The 17,433-nt window shown below is 47.1% G+C and overlaps 1 protein-coding gene across 22 annotated transcripts in view; it reads right to left on the bottom strand.

Moving 5' to 3' along the window:
- MYO18A (myosin XVIIIA) overlaps window positions 1-17,433 on the bottom strand; it is a 778,205-nt gene that overhangs the window by 75,495 nt on the left and 685,277 nt on the right. For all 22 annotated transcript variants that reach the window (XM_086955115.1, XM_086955123.1, XM_086955114.1 and 19 more), the window contains 2 exons: window positions 11,250-11,435; window positions 7,559-7,698 (listed from right to left, as the gene is read on the bottom strand). In XM_086955115.1, the coding sequence (XP_086811241.1) occupies window positions 7,559-7,698; window positions 11,250-11,435 (326 nt within the window). The remainder of the gene's footprint in view (window positions 1-7,558; window positions 7,699-11,249; window positions 11,436-17,433) is intronic.

Here is a 17,433-nt window from a genome sequence, read left to right as displayed (position 1 = left end):
CACCAGAAAGGAGACAAGCTACCGGGGACCGGTTTCTGGCATTTCAGCCTTCTTCGGCCCGGCTTGCTTGAATCCTGATGGAGCAGTGAGAAAGGGACTCATGTCTGAGTATACCTTGCCACACCTATAGTGGCCAAAAACGATTTACAAAAAGGGGGTGGTGATGAACAGAGTGTCTGAGTTAAACAGACCACTCTTACCCAGTCCAAAGATCAGGGCTTGATCCATCACCGTTATTTATCTCACTGCCCCATCCCAGCTCAGAACCTGGCTATATGCAAATCAGTCTGTCCCTAGCCCAGTGCATCATGGGAACAGGGCAGACTAAACTACCAAGCCAATTCTTCACCAGAAAGGAGACAAGCTACCGGGGACCGGTTTCTGGCATTTCAGCCTTCTTCGGCCCGGCTTGCTTGAATCCTGATGGAGCAGTGAGAAAGGGACTCATGTCTGAGTATACCCTGCCACACCTATAGTGGCCAAAAACGATTTACAAAAAGGGGGTGGTGATGAACAGAGTGTCTGAGTTAAACAGACCACTCTTACCCAGTCCAAAGATCAGGGCTTGATCCATCACCGTTATTTATCTCACTGCCCCATCCCAGCTCAGAACCTGGCTATATGCAAATCAGTCTGTCCCTGGCCCAGTGCATCATGGGAACAGGGCAGACTAAACTACCAAGCCAATTCTTCACCAGAAAGGAGACAAGCTACCGGGGACCGGTTTCTGGCATTTCAGCCTTCTTCGGCCCAGCTTGCTTGAATCCTGATGGAGCAGTGAGAAAGGGACTCATGTCTGAGTATACCCTGCCACACCTATAGTGGCCAAAAACGATTTACAAAAAGGGGGTGGTGATGAACAGAGTGTCTGAGTTAAACAGACCACTCTTACCCAGTCCAAAGATCAGGGCTTGATCCATCACCGTTATTTATCTCACTGCCCCATCCCAGCTCAGAACCTGGCTATATGCAAATCAGTCTGTCCCTGGCCCAGTGCATCATGGGAACAGGGCAGACTAAACTACCAAGCCAATTCTTCACCAGAAAGGAGACAAGCTACCGGGGACCGGTTTCTGGCATTTCAGCCTTCTTCGGCCCGGCTTGCTTGAATCCTGATGGAGCAGTGAGAAAGGGACTCATGTCTGAGTATACCCTGCCACACCTATAGTGGCCAAAAACGATTTACAAAAAGGGGGTGGTGATGAACAGAGTGTCTGAGTTAAACAGACCACTCTTACCCAGTCCAAAGATCAGGGCTCTTGACTGGGTGAGAGTATTCTGTTTAATTCAGAGACTCTGTCCCTCACCACCCCTTGTTGTAAATATTTTTGTCCACCCTAAGCGTGGAAGGGTATACTCAGATGTGAGTCCCTTGCTCATTGCACCATCAGGATTCAAGCAAGCCGGGCCGAAGAGGCTGAAATGCCAGAAACCGGTCCCCGGTAGCTTGTTTCCTTCCCAGTGTAAGAATTGGCTTTTGTAGTTTGGTTTGCCCTGTTCCCATCATGCACTGGGACAGGAACAGACTAATTTGCATACAGCCAGGTTCTGAAACTGGGATGGTGCAGTGAGCTAAAAAACGGTGTTGGATCTAGCCCTGATCTCTTGACTGGGTGAGAGTATTCTGTTTAATTCAGAGACTCTGTCCCTCACCACCCCTTGTTGTAAATATTTTTGTCCACCCTAAGCGTGGAAGGGTATACTCAGATGTGAGTCCCTTGCTCATTGCACCATCAGGATTCAAGCAAGCCGGGCCGAAGAGGCTGAAATGCCAGAAACCGGTCCCCGGTAGCTTGTTTCCTTCCCAGTGTAAGAATTGGCTTTTGTAGTTTGGTTTGCCCTGTTCCCATCATGCACTGGGACAGGAACAGACTAATTTGCATACAGCCAGGTTCTGAAACTGGGATGGTGCAGTGAGCTAAAAAACGGTGTTGGATCTAGCCCTGATCTCTTGACTGGGTGAGAGTATTCTGTTTTATTCAGAGACTCTGTCCCTCACCACCCCTTGTTGTAAATATTTTTGTCCACCCTAAGCGTGGAAGGGTATACTCAGATGTGAGTCCCTTGCTCATTGCACCATCAGGATTCAAGCAAGCCGGGCCGAAGAGGCTGAAATGCCAGAAACCGGTCCCCGGTAGCTTGTTTCCTTCCCAGTGTAAGAATTGGCTTTTGTAGTTTGGTTTGCCCTGTTCCCATCATGCACTGGGACAGGAACAGACTAATTTGCATACAGCCAGGTTCTGAAACTGGGATGGTGCAGTGAGCTAAAAAACGGTGTTGGATCTAGCCCTGATCTCTTGACTGGGTGAGAGTATTCTGTTTAATTCAGAGACTCTGTCCCTCACCACCCCTTGTTGTAAATATTTTTGTCCACCCTAAGCGTGGAAGGGTATACTCAGATGTGAGTCCCTTGCTCATTGCACCATCAGGATTCAAGCAAGCCGGGCCGAAGAGGCTGAAATGCCAGAAACCGGTCCCCGGTAGCTTGTTTCCTTCCCAGTGTAAGAATTGGCTTTTGTAGTTTGGTTTGCCCTGTTCCCATCATGCACTGGGACAGGAACAGACTAATTTGCATACAGCCAGGTTCTGAAACTGGGATGGTGCAGTGAGCTAAAAAACGGTGTTGGATCTAGCCCTGATCTCTTGACTGGGTGAGAGTATTCTGTTTAATTCAGAGACTCTGTCCCTCACCACCCCTTGTTGTAAATATTTTTGTCCACCCTAAGCGTGGAAGGGTATACTCAGATGTGAGTCCCTTGCTCATTGCACCATCAGGATTCAAGCAAGCCGGGCCGAAGAGGCTGAAATGCCAGAAACCGGTCCCCGGTAGCTTGTTTCCTTCCCAGTGTAAGAATTGGCTTTTGTAGTTTGGTTTGCCCTGTTCCCATCATGCACTGGGACAGGAACAGACTAATTTGCATACAGCCAGGTTCTGAAACTGGGATGGTGCAGTGAGCTAAAAAACGGTGTTGGATCTAGCCCTGATCTCTTGACTGGGTGAGAGTATTCTGTTTAATTCAGAGACTCTGTCCCTCACCACCCCTTGTTGTAAATATTTTTGTCCACCCTAAGCGTGGAAGGGTATACTCAGATGTGAGTCCCTTGCTCATTGCACCATCAGGATTCAAGCAAGCCGGGCCGAAGAGGCTGAAATGCCAGAAACCGGTCCCCGGTAGCTTGTTTCCTTCCCAGTGTAAGAATTGGCTTTTGTAGTTTGGTTTGCCCTGTTCCCATCATGCACTGGGACAGGAACAGACTAATTTGCATACAGCCAGGTTCTGAAACTGGGATGGTGCAGTGAGCTAAAAAACGGTGTTGGATCTAGCCCTGATCTCTTGACTGGGTGAGAGTATTCTGTTTAATTCAGAGACTCTGTCCCTCACCACCCCTTGTTGTAAATATCTCCTTCCTTTTTGGGCAGGGTGCTTGTGCCTGCGCTCTGTTGGCCATTGCTTTCTTTGGCCTTCTTCCGGGTTGTCTCATCTTTCTGGTGGGTCTGCCTGGCCCTGTGTGCATTCCTGCTGGTTCTGACCTTGGCGGTCTTCTCCGGTGGGTTGTTTTGGCTGGTCTTGGTGTCCTGGTCCGGGTCCCGGTTGCAGGTTTCTCGGGTTGGCGGCCTCCTTTTCTTGGTGCCCAGGCCTTTTTCTTTGTCTCCGGTCCTTGTCCCGGCTGTTCTGTTCTGGGTTGCGGGCCGGGTGTTTCCTGCGGTCTTCCTTTCCTCCTTCTCGATGCTCCCATGGGTGGCTGCTTTTGTTGTGGTTTCCTGGGTGTGCTTGTGTTTGCGGAAGGCCGGGTTTTCTGCTTTGGTATTCTCCACTTGTTATTATGAAGGTGTCGAGGACGGAGGGACCTGGGGGTAATGTCCTATTACTTACCGGTAATCTTCATTACTCCGGGTCCCGTAGTCCTCGACACCTTCATACGCCCCTCCCTCCCTCCCGGGCGGCCGGCCTTCCTGTCTGGGCTTGTTAGTACAGGAGGGCTGCTGGGTGAGTACTGCTTATGTACTCACGGGGGGAGGGGCAGTATTAGTATCCCAGCATTCCTCTTGTTTTTTTCTGTCGGGAGATGATCATCTCCACTTGTTATTATGAAGGTGTCGAGGACTACGGGACCCGGAGTAATGAAGATTACCGGTAAGTAATAGGACATTCCCCCTATCACTTCCATAGCGTAATTCGCTAGTTGATCCGAGGTCTTTTTCCTGTCTCTTGCACTCCTTCTCACTATGTCTACCCGTTGCCTGCGGGGCCCAGGCGCCCATCCCTGTGCCCCAACGAGGTAAAGTCGGGGAGCGCCGCCGCCCCCCTGTGAATTGGCCCCCAGGATCCCAAGTCTGGGCCCCTCCAAAGTCGGGGAGCGCAGTAGCGCTCCCAGTAAAGGTGGGTGGCGGCCCAGGTCTGGAGGAGGAAGGAGGGGGTGCTGTCGCACTCTGCTGTAGCGGGAGAAAGCCCCTCCCCCAAAGCACCGCCCGGCCGGCCGCAGCATATGTGTCTGCCCGCAGTAGCGGTAGGCCAGAATGAAGGGCCAGCTCCCGTTCAGAAGAGCTGGTCTTCTCCTATTCACTAACACAGGATAGGCATTAATGTGGAGAGGTATTCCCAGACCTGACCAACAGGTGAACTGTCCTTTAAGCCTCAAGTCCTGGAACCCACAAATGCCACTTACAGAGATAATGGCACTATTTTTGTGTGGGCAGATGGATATGTGCAGGTCCTTGGACACTCCAACAACCACTGGAACAAGCATGCACCGCTGTGGATAGCCCATATCACAAAATACCACGAGCACTTGCCGCAGGAACATTAAGGCTATTCCAGTAACTTGGCCCTGATTGGTATTTTTAGGTCTGCTTTGGAGAAACCTTGATCAGTCTCCCCAGCCTCATGTTTTCTACAAAATTCTTAATGAAAATGCAGATGCATCTGTATGCAGACAATGAAGCTCGGCCCTAACTACTACTTCTTTGAGCAGCCACTGAGAAGGAAGCGGGATATCCTCCTCCCAGGCCTGCTCCTTGCCAAATGGGAAGAACCTCAGAAAAGAATTGTGTTTCAGTCCTTGAAATTCCTCCTGTTTGGCCACGTCGGCTGTGGAGCCCTAGTAGGAAGGAACAGGAGCCCCCCCGACCCCCCACTCATGGTGTGACGGAACATGTGCCTGGCTGGCTGACAAAGCCGACCCAGCTCACACAGTAAGCAAGGTACAAACGACATGCCAGACAGGAAGTGATCAAACAGAGGTAGGACTACAAGCTAACGCTAACAGGGTCTGATATCACCGGGAGGGTGTGGCGAGGCAACCAGGACGGCGGACTCCGGAGCACAGGGCTCACGGTTCGATCCCCGGCGGACGCTCAGCACCATGTGACTCTGGGCAACAGCTCACTTAATTTCCTTGACGGCCCCCAGCGCTTTGAGACCCTTAGGGGTGAGTAGTTTCCGCTTTACAAATACCGGATTGGTTTTGGTTGGGAGGTGTTCAATATGGAGCTTAAAAAGCTGTGCAATAAAAATGGGCAGACCTGTAAAGTACCTTGTAATAGTTCTCTATGGTCAAGTACATGATTACCTCTTGGGGTGCCACCAGCCTACTTGCCTTTAGAAAAGGTCTCAAAACCTGGTTGTTTACCCAGTAGGCCGCTTTCTTTTATCTGCTATCTTCCCTTCCGTTCTTTTTCTTTTTTAACTGAGTTATGTTATTGTGTTGCAGCCTGCCTTACTAAAAGCGCCGGGACACTCTTTTTGAGTAGCCGTGCGCTATATAAAAGTTATAATAACATAACATAACCACAGGAGATATAGTGAAATCCCCATTGTGTGTGAAATGTGAACAGACTTGAGTTATCCCACTAGTGAGTGCACAGGGCCCGCTTCTTCAAGAAATAGGTAAAGACGGCTCAGTGGAGGGAGTACAAGAAATCATGCAAGGAACAGAAAAAACATGTCTTGATGGGAGTACAACTCTTTCCACCCCATCGCCCAAGAATTAGAAAGACTGCAAGAGTCTATTGAGGCTAGTCTCTCGCGCATCATAATAGTACTGCAACCCTTGGATGCAGGGATACAATTGTCACAGGAGATTGCATGAATGTTACACAGGAGGGGCAGGAAGCCTCATCCACAGCTTACAATAATAAAGCTAATACGTAATAGATTGCCTCCACTCAGGTAGCCTCCTCATAATCAGTTCCTGGAATGCATCGAGGCTGAAGCTACAAAAAAGCTGGATGGACAGTCATTGGGCCCTTCCTGAGTCTTTGAGTAAGCCCAGATTTTAGAAGTTTAAAACGGTTATTATTACACGAACTTTCTCCTCATTCATTTATTTAACAATCTGCAGTAATACATTACTACCATAAACGTCACATAATCTCAGTGGCAATATGTAGCTAAATAGCTGTGAAAGAGTACATAAATCAGAGTGGTTTAAGCACCTTCTTTAGAAAATCAGAGTATTTACTTCATCGCCAAATGCACCACTAAGGAAAACATGCAGTGCCATTGTTAACCCCTTCACTGCGGCGGCTATTCCACCGCAGTGCTAAGGGGGGAGGCGGCCGAGCGGCGGGCGCATGCTGGTGACGGAACCGCTCCGTCACTAGCCTCGGTTGCGCTGTGCTCATAACGGAGCGGTTCCGTCATGGCCCCGCCCGCTCAATAGAATGCTCAGCGCAGGCAGGCGTGCCGAGCGGGCCATGACGGAACCGCTCCGTCATCAGCACAGCGCGACCGCGGCTGTTGACGGAGCGGTTCCATCATCAGCAGGGGAGGGGTTAATGATGCTAGGTCATACGTGAAAGTATGTCTGGAGAAGAACGAAAACAGCTGCAAACACCCACAAAGAGAGATTCACAAAGCCAGCCTGTTACACACCCTCTCATTGAGAGATTCACATGAACAGCCCTTTACATACCCACATACAGAGATTCAAACGGGCAGACATTTACAGACTTCTGGTACAGAGAGACAGCACTTTATGTACCCTGCAGGAGGAGAATTACACGAATAGCCATTTACAGACCATCGTACAGAGACAGAGTGAAACAAGGAGTGAGTTATCTTCTCTCCTACCGAGAGATTTATATGAGCCTCCTGGTACTCGCATAAAGAGGTTCACTCTGCGGACACAAACAGAATGCAAGTGAAGAGGAAATTCTCAACAAACGGGGGAGATTCACATGGTCCGCTTTGCACTGACATTTCCCAGGGGCGAGAACCATGTGTGGGTAACTGTAATTTAAAAGAGCACTGACTCCTATGTACCGATGCTTATATAAGAGGGAAAGGGATCTGTAAGTCTGTTCTATGCAACTCCCTTACCCAGAGTCGGAGACGTGAGTTAGCTGGATGCTTCGTAAAGTCCCTGACAGAGGTAAGGAGACCCGTGAGTGTGCTAGCAGCTCTTTAAGACCCCCAGAGAAAACAGAAAGGCAGCTATAAGAGTGCTTGCAGCTCTGCACAGACCCTCACGTAGAGACAGCTGTGATGGAACTGGCAGTTCTATACCAACCAACCCGGAGGGGAGATACATTGGTGGGGCTGCTGACAACTCTTACCTGTTGATGAGATCTTCATTGTCCTCGCTCTCCATTTCATCCTCAATGGCGGCTTGCAGGTCACCAATCCTCTTAAATGCCAGCTTCAGGTCTGCCTGCAGGCTCTGATTGGCTGCCTCTAAGCTCTCCAAGTCCATTTCCTGAAAACAAAAGAATGTCAGCATTCAATTATCAACACCTTAGTACTGGACCCCCCCCTCCCAAGCCCTGCAGGACCAGAGCATCCCTTTGCATCTGGCCTTCTCTTCCTTCATCAGTTTACTTCTCTTTGCAACCACAAACATTTAGGCAACACTGACCGGCCTCTGCTCTATGCAGACTTTGTGTTATAGAGGAAGGTTCTCGACTCTCAGGCATTTTCTAGGTCGCTCTCTCTCACAGCCTGTGCTCACCAGATGTTGCATCTTGCAGTTAATAGTTGCCTTCCTGCACGAGATTGACTCCTACCTTATACTCTAATACACAAACATACATTTAGTAAGGACTCACATAAGCCTAACTTGGGATTCCGCTGCCCACCTGTAAATAAAGGTCACTGTGTGAACAGCAGATTGCGGCTACAAAACATGGCTGAAAGACATTCACTTTGACCAGGCCAATAGCTCAGGCATTGCCGAGGCGTATTGGCCTTTCCAATGCTTGTTTTCTTTGCTGTCTGGAGAAATCCATACATTTTCTTACCTAGGCAGCTACAAAGTGTGCTAGGAAGCCAAGAACGCATCTTTCTGTGCAGCCACAGAATATCCCTGCTCAGGAAGTCAGGACTTTGACTCTGAAATGGACATCTTACCATCGGAGAGCGAGAGAAAGTCCACCAAGATGTAGACAGCCAGGTTGGTAAGAGCCAACTATTTGAGCCATGCATTACATAAGACTGAAATTGGTAGCTCAAATTTCATTAACTGACAATATGGGCTGGAGCGCCACTCTAGCAATTTAACTACGATACTGAACTGGACCTACATGGAATATTGGCGCTTTCTGGGCCAGAACTACTTGCTTTCACTGCAAATCTGGAACTAAGCCTGAAATTCTGCCTGTGAGCTTGTCAATGTCTGTTCAATTGCTGACTTAAGTATTGCCAGAAAAGATAGCTCAGCCTAGCTTAGCAGAATAAGAAACTCGTTGAGGACCGCAGAGACCCTCGCAGTGGACTATCTAAAAAGAAAATTAGTTACGTGTGACCTGCCCTGCAAGTTTAGGCATGCTTTTCTAACATGTTCCTGTGCACCCAATTTCGGGCACACACTAGTCTCTGTCTCGCATGGCTCGAATAACTTAATTTAAGTCTATCAGACTTTGGCTTATGTCTGCAAATAATGCAATACGTATTTCAGTAGTGAAACTCCAATGAGCAAGTACATTGTTCAGTAGTGAAACACCAAGGGCAACCCTTTCGACATTGACATGTGGGTCTTCTCTCTTCAGTAGCCAAGGACATCTTAATAGATGTCAATGTTTAAAGACTTTCAGCACTGACCAGAAAACCGAAGCTAACCCTGGTGCTGAACTATCATAGACTAACACTGTCTCATTGTTTCCAAAAAGAGGCGTTCAGCCAAACTGAACTAGATAACAATTGAAGTAGTCTACATACCGGCAAAGAAGGTAGTAATGCAAATGTTTTATTTTGCAGTATCTCTTGAACTGAGCCATAGACTTGAGAGTATCATCAAACCCCTCTAATTTTCAGAACATATGACGACCCAGCGATCAAAGAAAGTCATGGTAGTTTGGAGGCCCAACTTTCCTTCTCAGACAAAGTACCCAGTATCTCAAACAGGAGGGAACACATGCAGTCTTAAAATTGATACTGATCGGTAGACCCTGCAACTTCAGGATCTAGGTAAAAGCGTGGCAAATGTCACTGTGCAGTAGATCTTTTTTAATGCCAGGGGCAGTCTGCCAGTGGCTGTGCTACATGCCCTGTCTAGGCAGTTCCTCCTTCCTGCTGGGAGATGCCCAGGAGTTTTGTGCCTCAATTCCTACCAGGTCGCACTGGGACCAAGGGGTGGGCACATGCACGAAGAAGAAAGTTAATCAAGGCACAAACTGAAGTGTAAAAATGTTTCTTTGACAATTTTACATTCTACCGCAGGCTGATGTCGAGATAGCTCCATCGGTCTCTCCTATGAGAAGGACCTTCAACTCCTTTCAGAAGAGAGTTGTTTAACATAAATAATAGGTGTCAAATGTGACCATCCGGACTAGCTGAGGCTCCCTGGTGCACTACTTTTACCTTTTGAACTTAAACTAAAAGTGTTATAGGATCTTTATTGCCAATTGGACTATTTTTGATGCTTTACATATGTACCCAAGTTTGATTAAACAGAATTACTTTTTCATATAGACATTTACTTTGACCTTAGGATTTTTATCTCTTACTCAAGACAATGTTATCCTTATTGCTAATAGTTTTGAACAAGCTTAAATAAGCACAGCGACATGAACCTGGGTGGACTGAACAAATAGCTCGCAGAAAAAGCAAAGTTGCTTGGATTCATCCTTTACAGCAATGTCTTCTTCAGAACTCAAATTGTCAATACGTATCAGACAGCATGGTTCCAGATATCTCTCTGTAAAATAAAGCCTTTCATCCCTGAAGTGGATTTCAGAAAAATCATACAAGCCCTCGTCGTCTCCGACAAAGACAATGATGGCGTGCTCTCCAGTCTACATCAGCGTGCCCAGCTTCAACATGACTCACTGAAAAGCATCCTACACGCGGACTGAGACTTGAAGGAAAGACCAATGCACCCTGACACGGACTCATTATCCTTACCTTGATCATCATCAAGATCTTCTTTGCCATCTACAAAGCAGTAACTATGTCCCCTGCAAAGAAGTAACTATCAACGGTGTGCCCACCCTTGCCAAAATAAATCACAGGGAACAAAAGCAAAGAACAAAGATTTGACTGGAAATAAAACGACGCAAAAAACAGACCACAAGATGAACAATCTAATGCTATTCACCCAGCATCGTCGATACCAGATTCTCTTCATCTTTCTTCACTTTGGAAAGGAGATGAGCTTGCATCTTTTCAAAGAGCATATTTTCAGTCATCCACAAGAATCCTCTCAGATCCTCAACTCCCATGGATTGCGTGCAAGAGTCCCTCCAAAATATCCCAACTATTTACATAATCACGAATCAATAACACTACACAATGGGAAGGACTTTTTATACATTATGTTTCTATATATAGAAAATCTGTTGATTCCTTTATCCCTAGCACTTGTGGCAGGAACAGACCTTTGACTGAACCCAAACTGCCTACAAGAAGAGCAAAGAGTAATTCAAAAACTACCAACCCATCTCTACAAGGAGACGCTTTTAGGATGTTGTGTAAGCTCATCTAAAACACTCGGCCATCTGCTACCTTCACTCTTCTCCTCTGTCAATGAGTTCCACACAACTGGCTTGTGTTTTTTGGGAGTGGCCTGTGTCTGCTGGCATGCATTTGCTCACATGCACTCTCCATATATCCTCTTTGCCCTTCAGCCTGCATTCACCAGTTTATTCATCGTTCAGTTTCCCTCTAACCTCAAGGCGAGGTCATCCCACACACAAATAGCTTGAGCACTCACCAACGCCTACTTATTATGAACTACCCATTAGAAATAAGATTTCTCTCAAGTGACCCAACAGTCCTTCCTCCATCCTACTCCTATCAGAACCATTCACTCACCAATTCATGCTTCTTCCGGCTCGCCTCCAACTCTTTCTTTCCTAGCTCTGCCGTCTCCTCCTTCATGTCCCGGATCTGCCGCTGCAGGCGCTTATTCTGCTCCTTCTCGCGGTTCTCAGCTGCCAGCTTCTGGTCCCGGTCCTCGGTCAACTTCTCCATGTTCTCCTTGAGGCGCGTGGCTAAGCTCTGTGGAACAGACAGCACAGGGAATGGACATGTGACGTCAGAGGATCACTCAAGAAGATGGAAAATAAGTCAGGGCTTTAAGAGAGGACCCAGGGTCTAATGTCAATGAAGCAGCACCCTTGGGGGCCTAGAGCCAAGGGGGTAGGGATGATTCAAGCTTGCAGTAGACATCTCTTGACACATGGAGCACATAAAAACCATGGACGGAGAAAAGAGGCCACATCATCTGGAGAGATAACCAGTGCACTTCATTATAGTGAGTTCACCGCTATGGTGAATCATGATGGCACATGGACAGAGAGTAATCAGCCATGGACACAAGGTCAATGGGGCAGCTCTCGTCAACCTGAGTGGAGTAAAACGGGTGAATGATGTCAGTACGCGTACACAACAGAAATCAGGGTTTTCCCATCTAAACACTTCTTTCGGTCCTATGCCACAGACATTAGAGTGACCACACTCAGCCCTCATATCGCCACTGTTTTCCTTCAACCCAAAGCAGCATGCTGTTTATCCTCATTCTCTTGACGCCTGCTTCGGATTGTACGCAGGTGCTGTTGGTGCTGAGGGGAGGACAGATCCTGACAGTGCTGGACAGGCATATCAATATTCATACACAGAGAATAATCACAGCTGCACGCAGCAATTACTCACACACATCACCGCGCTGCACAGAGCCAAATTCATTTCCCGCTGGGCGATAATGGGAGTAATGAGGCCTGAGTACTGGGAGGGAGCTGGGTATCCCAGGACACGGGGATGAAGGCAGTTTGCACGCTCAGAGAAAAGTATTTAATGCATATTTTACAAAGGGAGAAAAATGGGGACGAGCAGGGTGAACACCGAATGGAATGAGAGGAATGCATCTTGTCCACTCTGTACTGCAGATGACAGCAGCATCTACTTGGACAAACGTGGGGATAATAGCTCGTCAATGCTTAGAAAAATGAAGGTGCTTTCCCTCTTAAGAAAATCGAGGAATACAACTTGTCCATTGATGAAAAAAAAGTGGCCTGGCCACCCACATAAGAGTGGGGAGGGCAGATTGCTTTCACTGACACAGGATGGGAAGAAGGCAGTTGTTGGTCGTTTTAGAATTGGTTACTGTTGGGGTTCACACTGCTGCAGCAAGAATAGGGAGCAGAAAGAGAGATGCATGACCCAAACTGTAAGGGAATAGCACCAATGTACTACCTGCTACCCATGCCAGCCAAAGGAGAACAGCAAAGCCTGTAAAAAGGGGGACACTGTTTATATTGATGATTTTGTGTGCCCATAGTTTATTCGCGCCTGTGTGTAAGTGTTACATATTTGTATGTGTACATGTCTATGTTCTTGACTAGAAACTGAAACTAGAAAGATTCATAAAACAATGAAGAACAGTAAAACCAGAGAAAGGGGGAAGAAAACCTGAGCGGATTGGGAAGGAGAGGAAAAATAATAAACATAGATTTGAGGGATTTAGTGGAAAGAAGACAAAAAAAGCAACCGAGCTAAAAAAAAAAGAAAATTAGGAGAAGGAAAGTAAAAAAATGAAAAAAAGATAAAGAAAGGTTAAAAACAGTCCAGACGAGAACTAGGAGACTTAAGAGAATAAGGGAAATAGCAAGAATGAGGAGAATAAGAAGGGAAAGCAGGAGAAAAGTTACAACATGTAAATAGTAAGGAAAGACGAGAGTAACAAGAAGTAAAAAGAGCAGGGAGTAGGAAATTGAAGGAACGAAAAGAATAAAATGAGAAGGAAATAGGAAAGCAGGCAAAAACTACAGGCCTAACAGGGGACTATAAGAGAATGTGAACAAGAGCAGAGATGACCTGCATCAAGGTTAGCATGTTGGCATGTTGATTTTGTCCATCCTAAGGAAATCTTCCAGGAAACGAAGTTTGAAAATTGGCCTGAGTTCACCATTCATTTTGCACAACAGTAAACAGTGAATTAGCACCGTTGCCTCTCTCCATCTCTGGCGCTCTCTTGATTCCCCCTCTTGCCAGTATTGAATAAACTTCTCTCCTAAGAATGGAGGATTGTTCTGTCGAAGACTGAGCACAACAAGAGGAACTGAGGATGGGGTTGACAAGAAAGAAAGGATATGACTTTGGTGAAGCAGTTGCAGGACTCACTAGTCCAAGGTAATTGCATGCACTCTGGGCTGGTAAAAATGTATTCTGACGCCCCTCACTCCTCGCCCTTTTGGCCGCAAGTGTGGCAGCAATGCTGGAAGAGGAAGACTTGGACTGACCATGCCATTGTTGGCCCGTCTTGTGGCACCACCACGCCCCCGGCTCAGATGGCTGCATCAAGTGATAAGTTTACAAAGAGTAGGAGGTACCCCTGTTAGAAAGGCAGGGAGGGGGGTATGACGGCAGAAAAAAGATAGGGTTCCCTGATTATCTAGACAATTGAATGCAAAAAGGCTGTGTTAATGCTAGCAGCAGTGGTCTGGCCTAAAGGGAAACAGTACTCAATTCCATAACCCAAAAATAAAATATACATACTAGGTAGAGTGTAAGGCTAATTTTACAACATAGAACTTGAAGACGCACTTGGATATAATAAGCAGACGTTTTCTATAAAGTTAAAAATTGATCGCAAATCATTTATTATTTTCCTCCCAACTGGGTTACAGTCTAAAATAATATCACACATTCAAAATTAAAAACCATTACGTGATTATACAGTGGACTAAAACAAGTCAAAGTTAAAAAGACAGTCGACGCAGCGTTTCGGTGCTTTTTCTTTGTGACACCTTCTTCAGGACCTTAAAACATTTGACTCCATAATTTCTGTGTATTGGCGAGTGATGCTCTTTTATAAAGGAAGTTTTGTCGCACGTATTAGAGAGCTGCTCGGGTTATCAATTCCCTGTAGCTCTGCTCATATAATCCGCGACTCTGATTTGTATTTGCACGGAGGAGCCACCGTCAGAAATATAGAAAGCTTCTATTGGACTTTTTGCCTGTTGTGAATAAAACAGGAAGGTTTCATAAATAGCCTCTGGATTCTATAATGATGGGGCTTAGTCTTCTCTTGTGGGTCAAGGAATCTCGCGTTTAGAAAGCGGCCTCCCTGCTCCTCCGTGACGTCGTCTTCCTGGTAATCAGAAGAATGCATCAAGTGATAAGCCAGGGCTCAAGAACAACCCCCGAACTTGTGCTATTGTTGGTGGAGCTCACAGGTCAGAGCTAGCGAGCCCAAGAAAAGATCCATAGCACACCTAAAGTGGAATCGCTCCAGAATTGAGGCTGAATAGTCTCCAAACGGCATGCGCATGAGGGATACCTGGACCGCTCTGGAGAAAGCTGTAACGTGCATCCAAAGAATGATGACAAATAACCATGTTAATGCATCCACAGCCAGCCTAAACAGTCTGTTTTGTTCAGTCCAGCCTATTATGTATATGTATTTTACTGCATGGTGTCCTTCGGGGACCACCTGGGCAAAAGTATTTCGAAACTTCGCAGGGAGGTCAAGCAAGATGTCACTCTTGTCGTCCCCGGGATATGGCTGTATCCACCGAGCAGGCAGACTGCATTCAAAGAGCATAAAGCCAAGATAGGGGAGGAGAACACACTCTTCCCAAGCAAAGAACGCATTTAGATTCTCTATCAAGCAGAGCAGCGGGAAAGGCATCCAGACTCACTTTGCTGACCTAAGTTGAGCTACAAGGATTTACAGTGAAGGGCGTGAAGTCTAAAGGGCTGGTTGAGCCAGAGCAGGGCAGTTGTGTCTATCTGTGAGGTGACTTACCGACTGTACCGATCAGGGCTTCGCCCACTACGCAACAAGAGTGTCTGCCGAGGCTTCACTGAAGGGCAGTAAAGGTTCTGAAGATGGATGGCAAGCCAGCAAGATTTCAGTTAGATTTGCATTTGTTTCTACAGTCGGCAGTTCTTCCGAACCTCTGCTGCTCTATATACCACCACGGCAAAGGATGCCCTATCCTCAGGGCGGTGGCACAAAAGGGCAGTCCAATTGCATTTCTGATGATGTATCAAGACAACTTGCATTCAGGAGGCCTCTATAAATTTTTCATCAGTATAGTGAGGGGGCAAGTCATCACTGCTTCCTCATCATCCTTAACAAACAAGTTACTTACCTTCGGTAACGCTTTTTCTGGTGGATACAGTACCTGCCTGTGGATTCCTCACCTTCTGAATTACCCCTGTGCTAGCACTGGAATGCTGGTGCAGGGGTAATTCAAAAGGTGAGGAATCCACAGGCAGCTGTATCCATCAGAAATGTACAGCATCACACATTTCCTATACATCTGAGTCTGAGCCGACAAGGCCCCTAGACAGGTAGTGGAGGTACTCGTGCTGATGCAGAGGGACTGACAGAACACCTTCTAAAGCTACTGGCTGTGCCTTAGTGATGTCACATCAAGACAATGGCTGCAATCTATCCAAACTCGGATTCAGATCAGAGATTAGCATCTGGATTGGATCCCAGACTGGCATCTCTGAAGCTGGCATCAGCCTCATCAGGACTGAAGAGGCCTTCGGCGACGGAGTGGATGCATGGTGTCAGTAATCGCTAGGGAAGGCCCTGCCAGGAGCAGTCAGCCTGGGGACCTTGGTGGATCCATGTGGGTCTGAAAGCCCTTCAGGGGACACACCGATTCGTCTGAGAGGGCAGAGGCACTGCTTCCTTGAAGGTCTCTATTTGCAGAGGAGGCATGGATGGGTGGGAAACATGGGGCACACTAGCTCTCACTGGGGAATGGGGTTGGAACTGATCGACTGGTGGAGATTGAGGGCCTCTGCGAGCCAACTTAACGAACATGAACATGACAGACAGGGGGGAGACTGCTGTCCAGACTTTTTGTGTTGGGCCAAAAATTACCCTTAGACGAGAACCTGGACTGGGACATGCAGGGGCCTCACAATTTGCACAACCAGCCCACTTCTTATGCTTAGTGACATAAAGCTTTGCCTCCGGCTTCCTGACGATCTTCAAATGCATCAGAGAACATCTATTGCATGGCTTTGTATCATGCTTAGATCAGAGAAACCAAAGACAGACATGATTGCTGGATTCATGCCGGACTCTCACTTTATGCAAGCACGACATGGCTTGAAGCTTGTAGTTTTCGGGGGGACACATCCTTAGCACACTGGCAGCATAATCGGTTGGGTAGCCAGTAAAACACTGACAAAAGTTCAAGAGCAGTGGTACAGATCCTCTTCGAACAGCATAGGGAAAAAAAACTGACAGAGTGCAGGGGTGTTGCCTATATATGGTTCAATCGTTTTCAAAACACAGGGGCAACCCTAGCACAAGAGCCTGGGGCCATAATGATAATTGTCCAAACAGTGGCTCTTGAGCTGAACAGCATTTATAAGGTTTTTTACATTTTCATTTTTCTTGATAGTGCACTTTTCTTTCAAACTAGTCACATTCGGTTTTTAACCCTTTGGACGTTGGCCTCTTCTTCTCTTCTTTATCATACCTTATTTTCCATGATCTGTTCAAGTTTTTACTATTTAAACTTTTCTCTAGCGCAAACTTCTGGCCTTTTCTTCTCTTCTCAATTATATTTAATCTTCCCTGATCTATTCACAATTTTTCCACTGCACATCTTGGGTGTTTCTTGAGGTTTGACCATGTTTGATTTATATGATTTTGTACCAATACCATGTACATGTTCTTGTTTGTTTAGAAATTTGTGCTAAGTGGTCGCTTCCCACTCCAGAAGCGTTGAGTCCTGATGATGACCCTGAAAACCAGCTGGGGTTGAAACGCCGTCGACGCATCCAACATGGCCTAAATCATTGAGGACATCAATGTAGTGTATTTTGTAAAGCGCACAGCTGCCCCAACGGGGCGTCCCGGCGCTGTATAACGCTGTGGAACCCTTCCTGGCTCTCCCTGTGAGATGCTCCTCCTGGGCACCCCCAAGGTGAAGCCAGGCATCCCAATGTTGTAGGGGCCATTGTGGAGATTAAGCAAGCTATTGCACAGAGTTGCAGCGTGGGACCCATGATTAGAGTAGGCGCC

The sequence above is a fragment of the Lissotriton vulgaris genome, chromosome 2_1 (genome assembly GCF_964263255.1).
Source record: "Lissotriton vulgaris chromosome 2_1, aLisVul1.2, whole genome shotgun sequence".
Classification (NCBI taxonomy): domain Eukaryota; kingdom Metazoa; phylum Chordata; class Amphibia; order Caudata; family Salamandridae; genus Lissotriton; species Lissotriton vulgaris.
The sequence above is the reverse complement of the archived record's forward strand: the minus strand, read 5'-3'. Positions and strand labels throughout refer to the sequence as shown.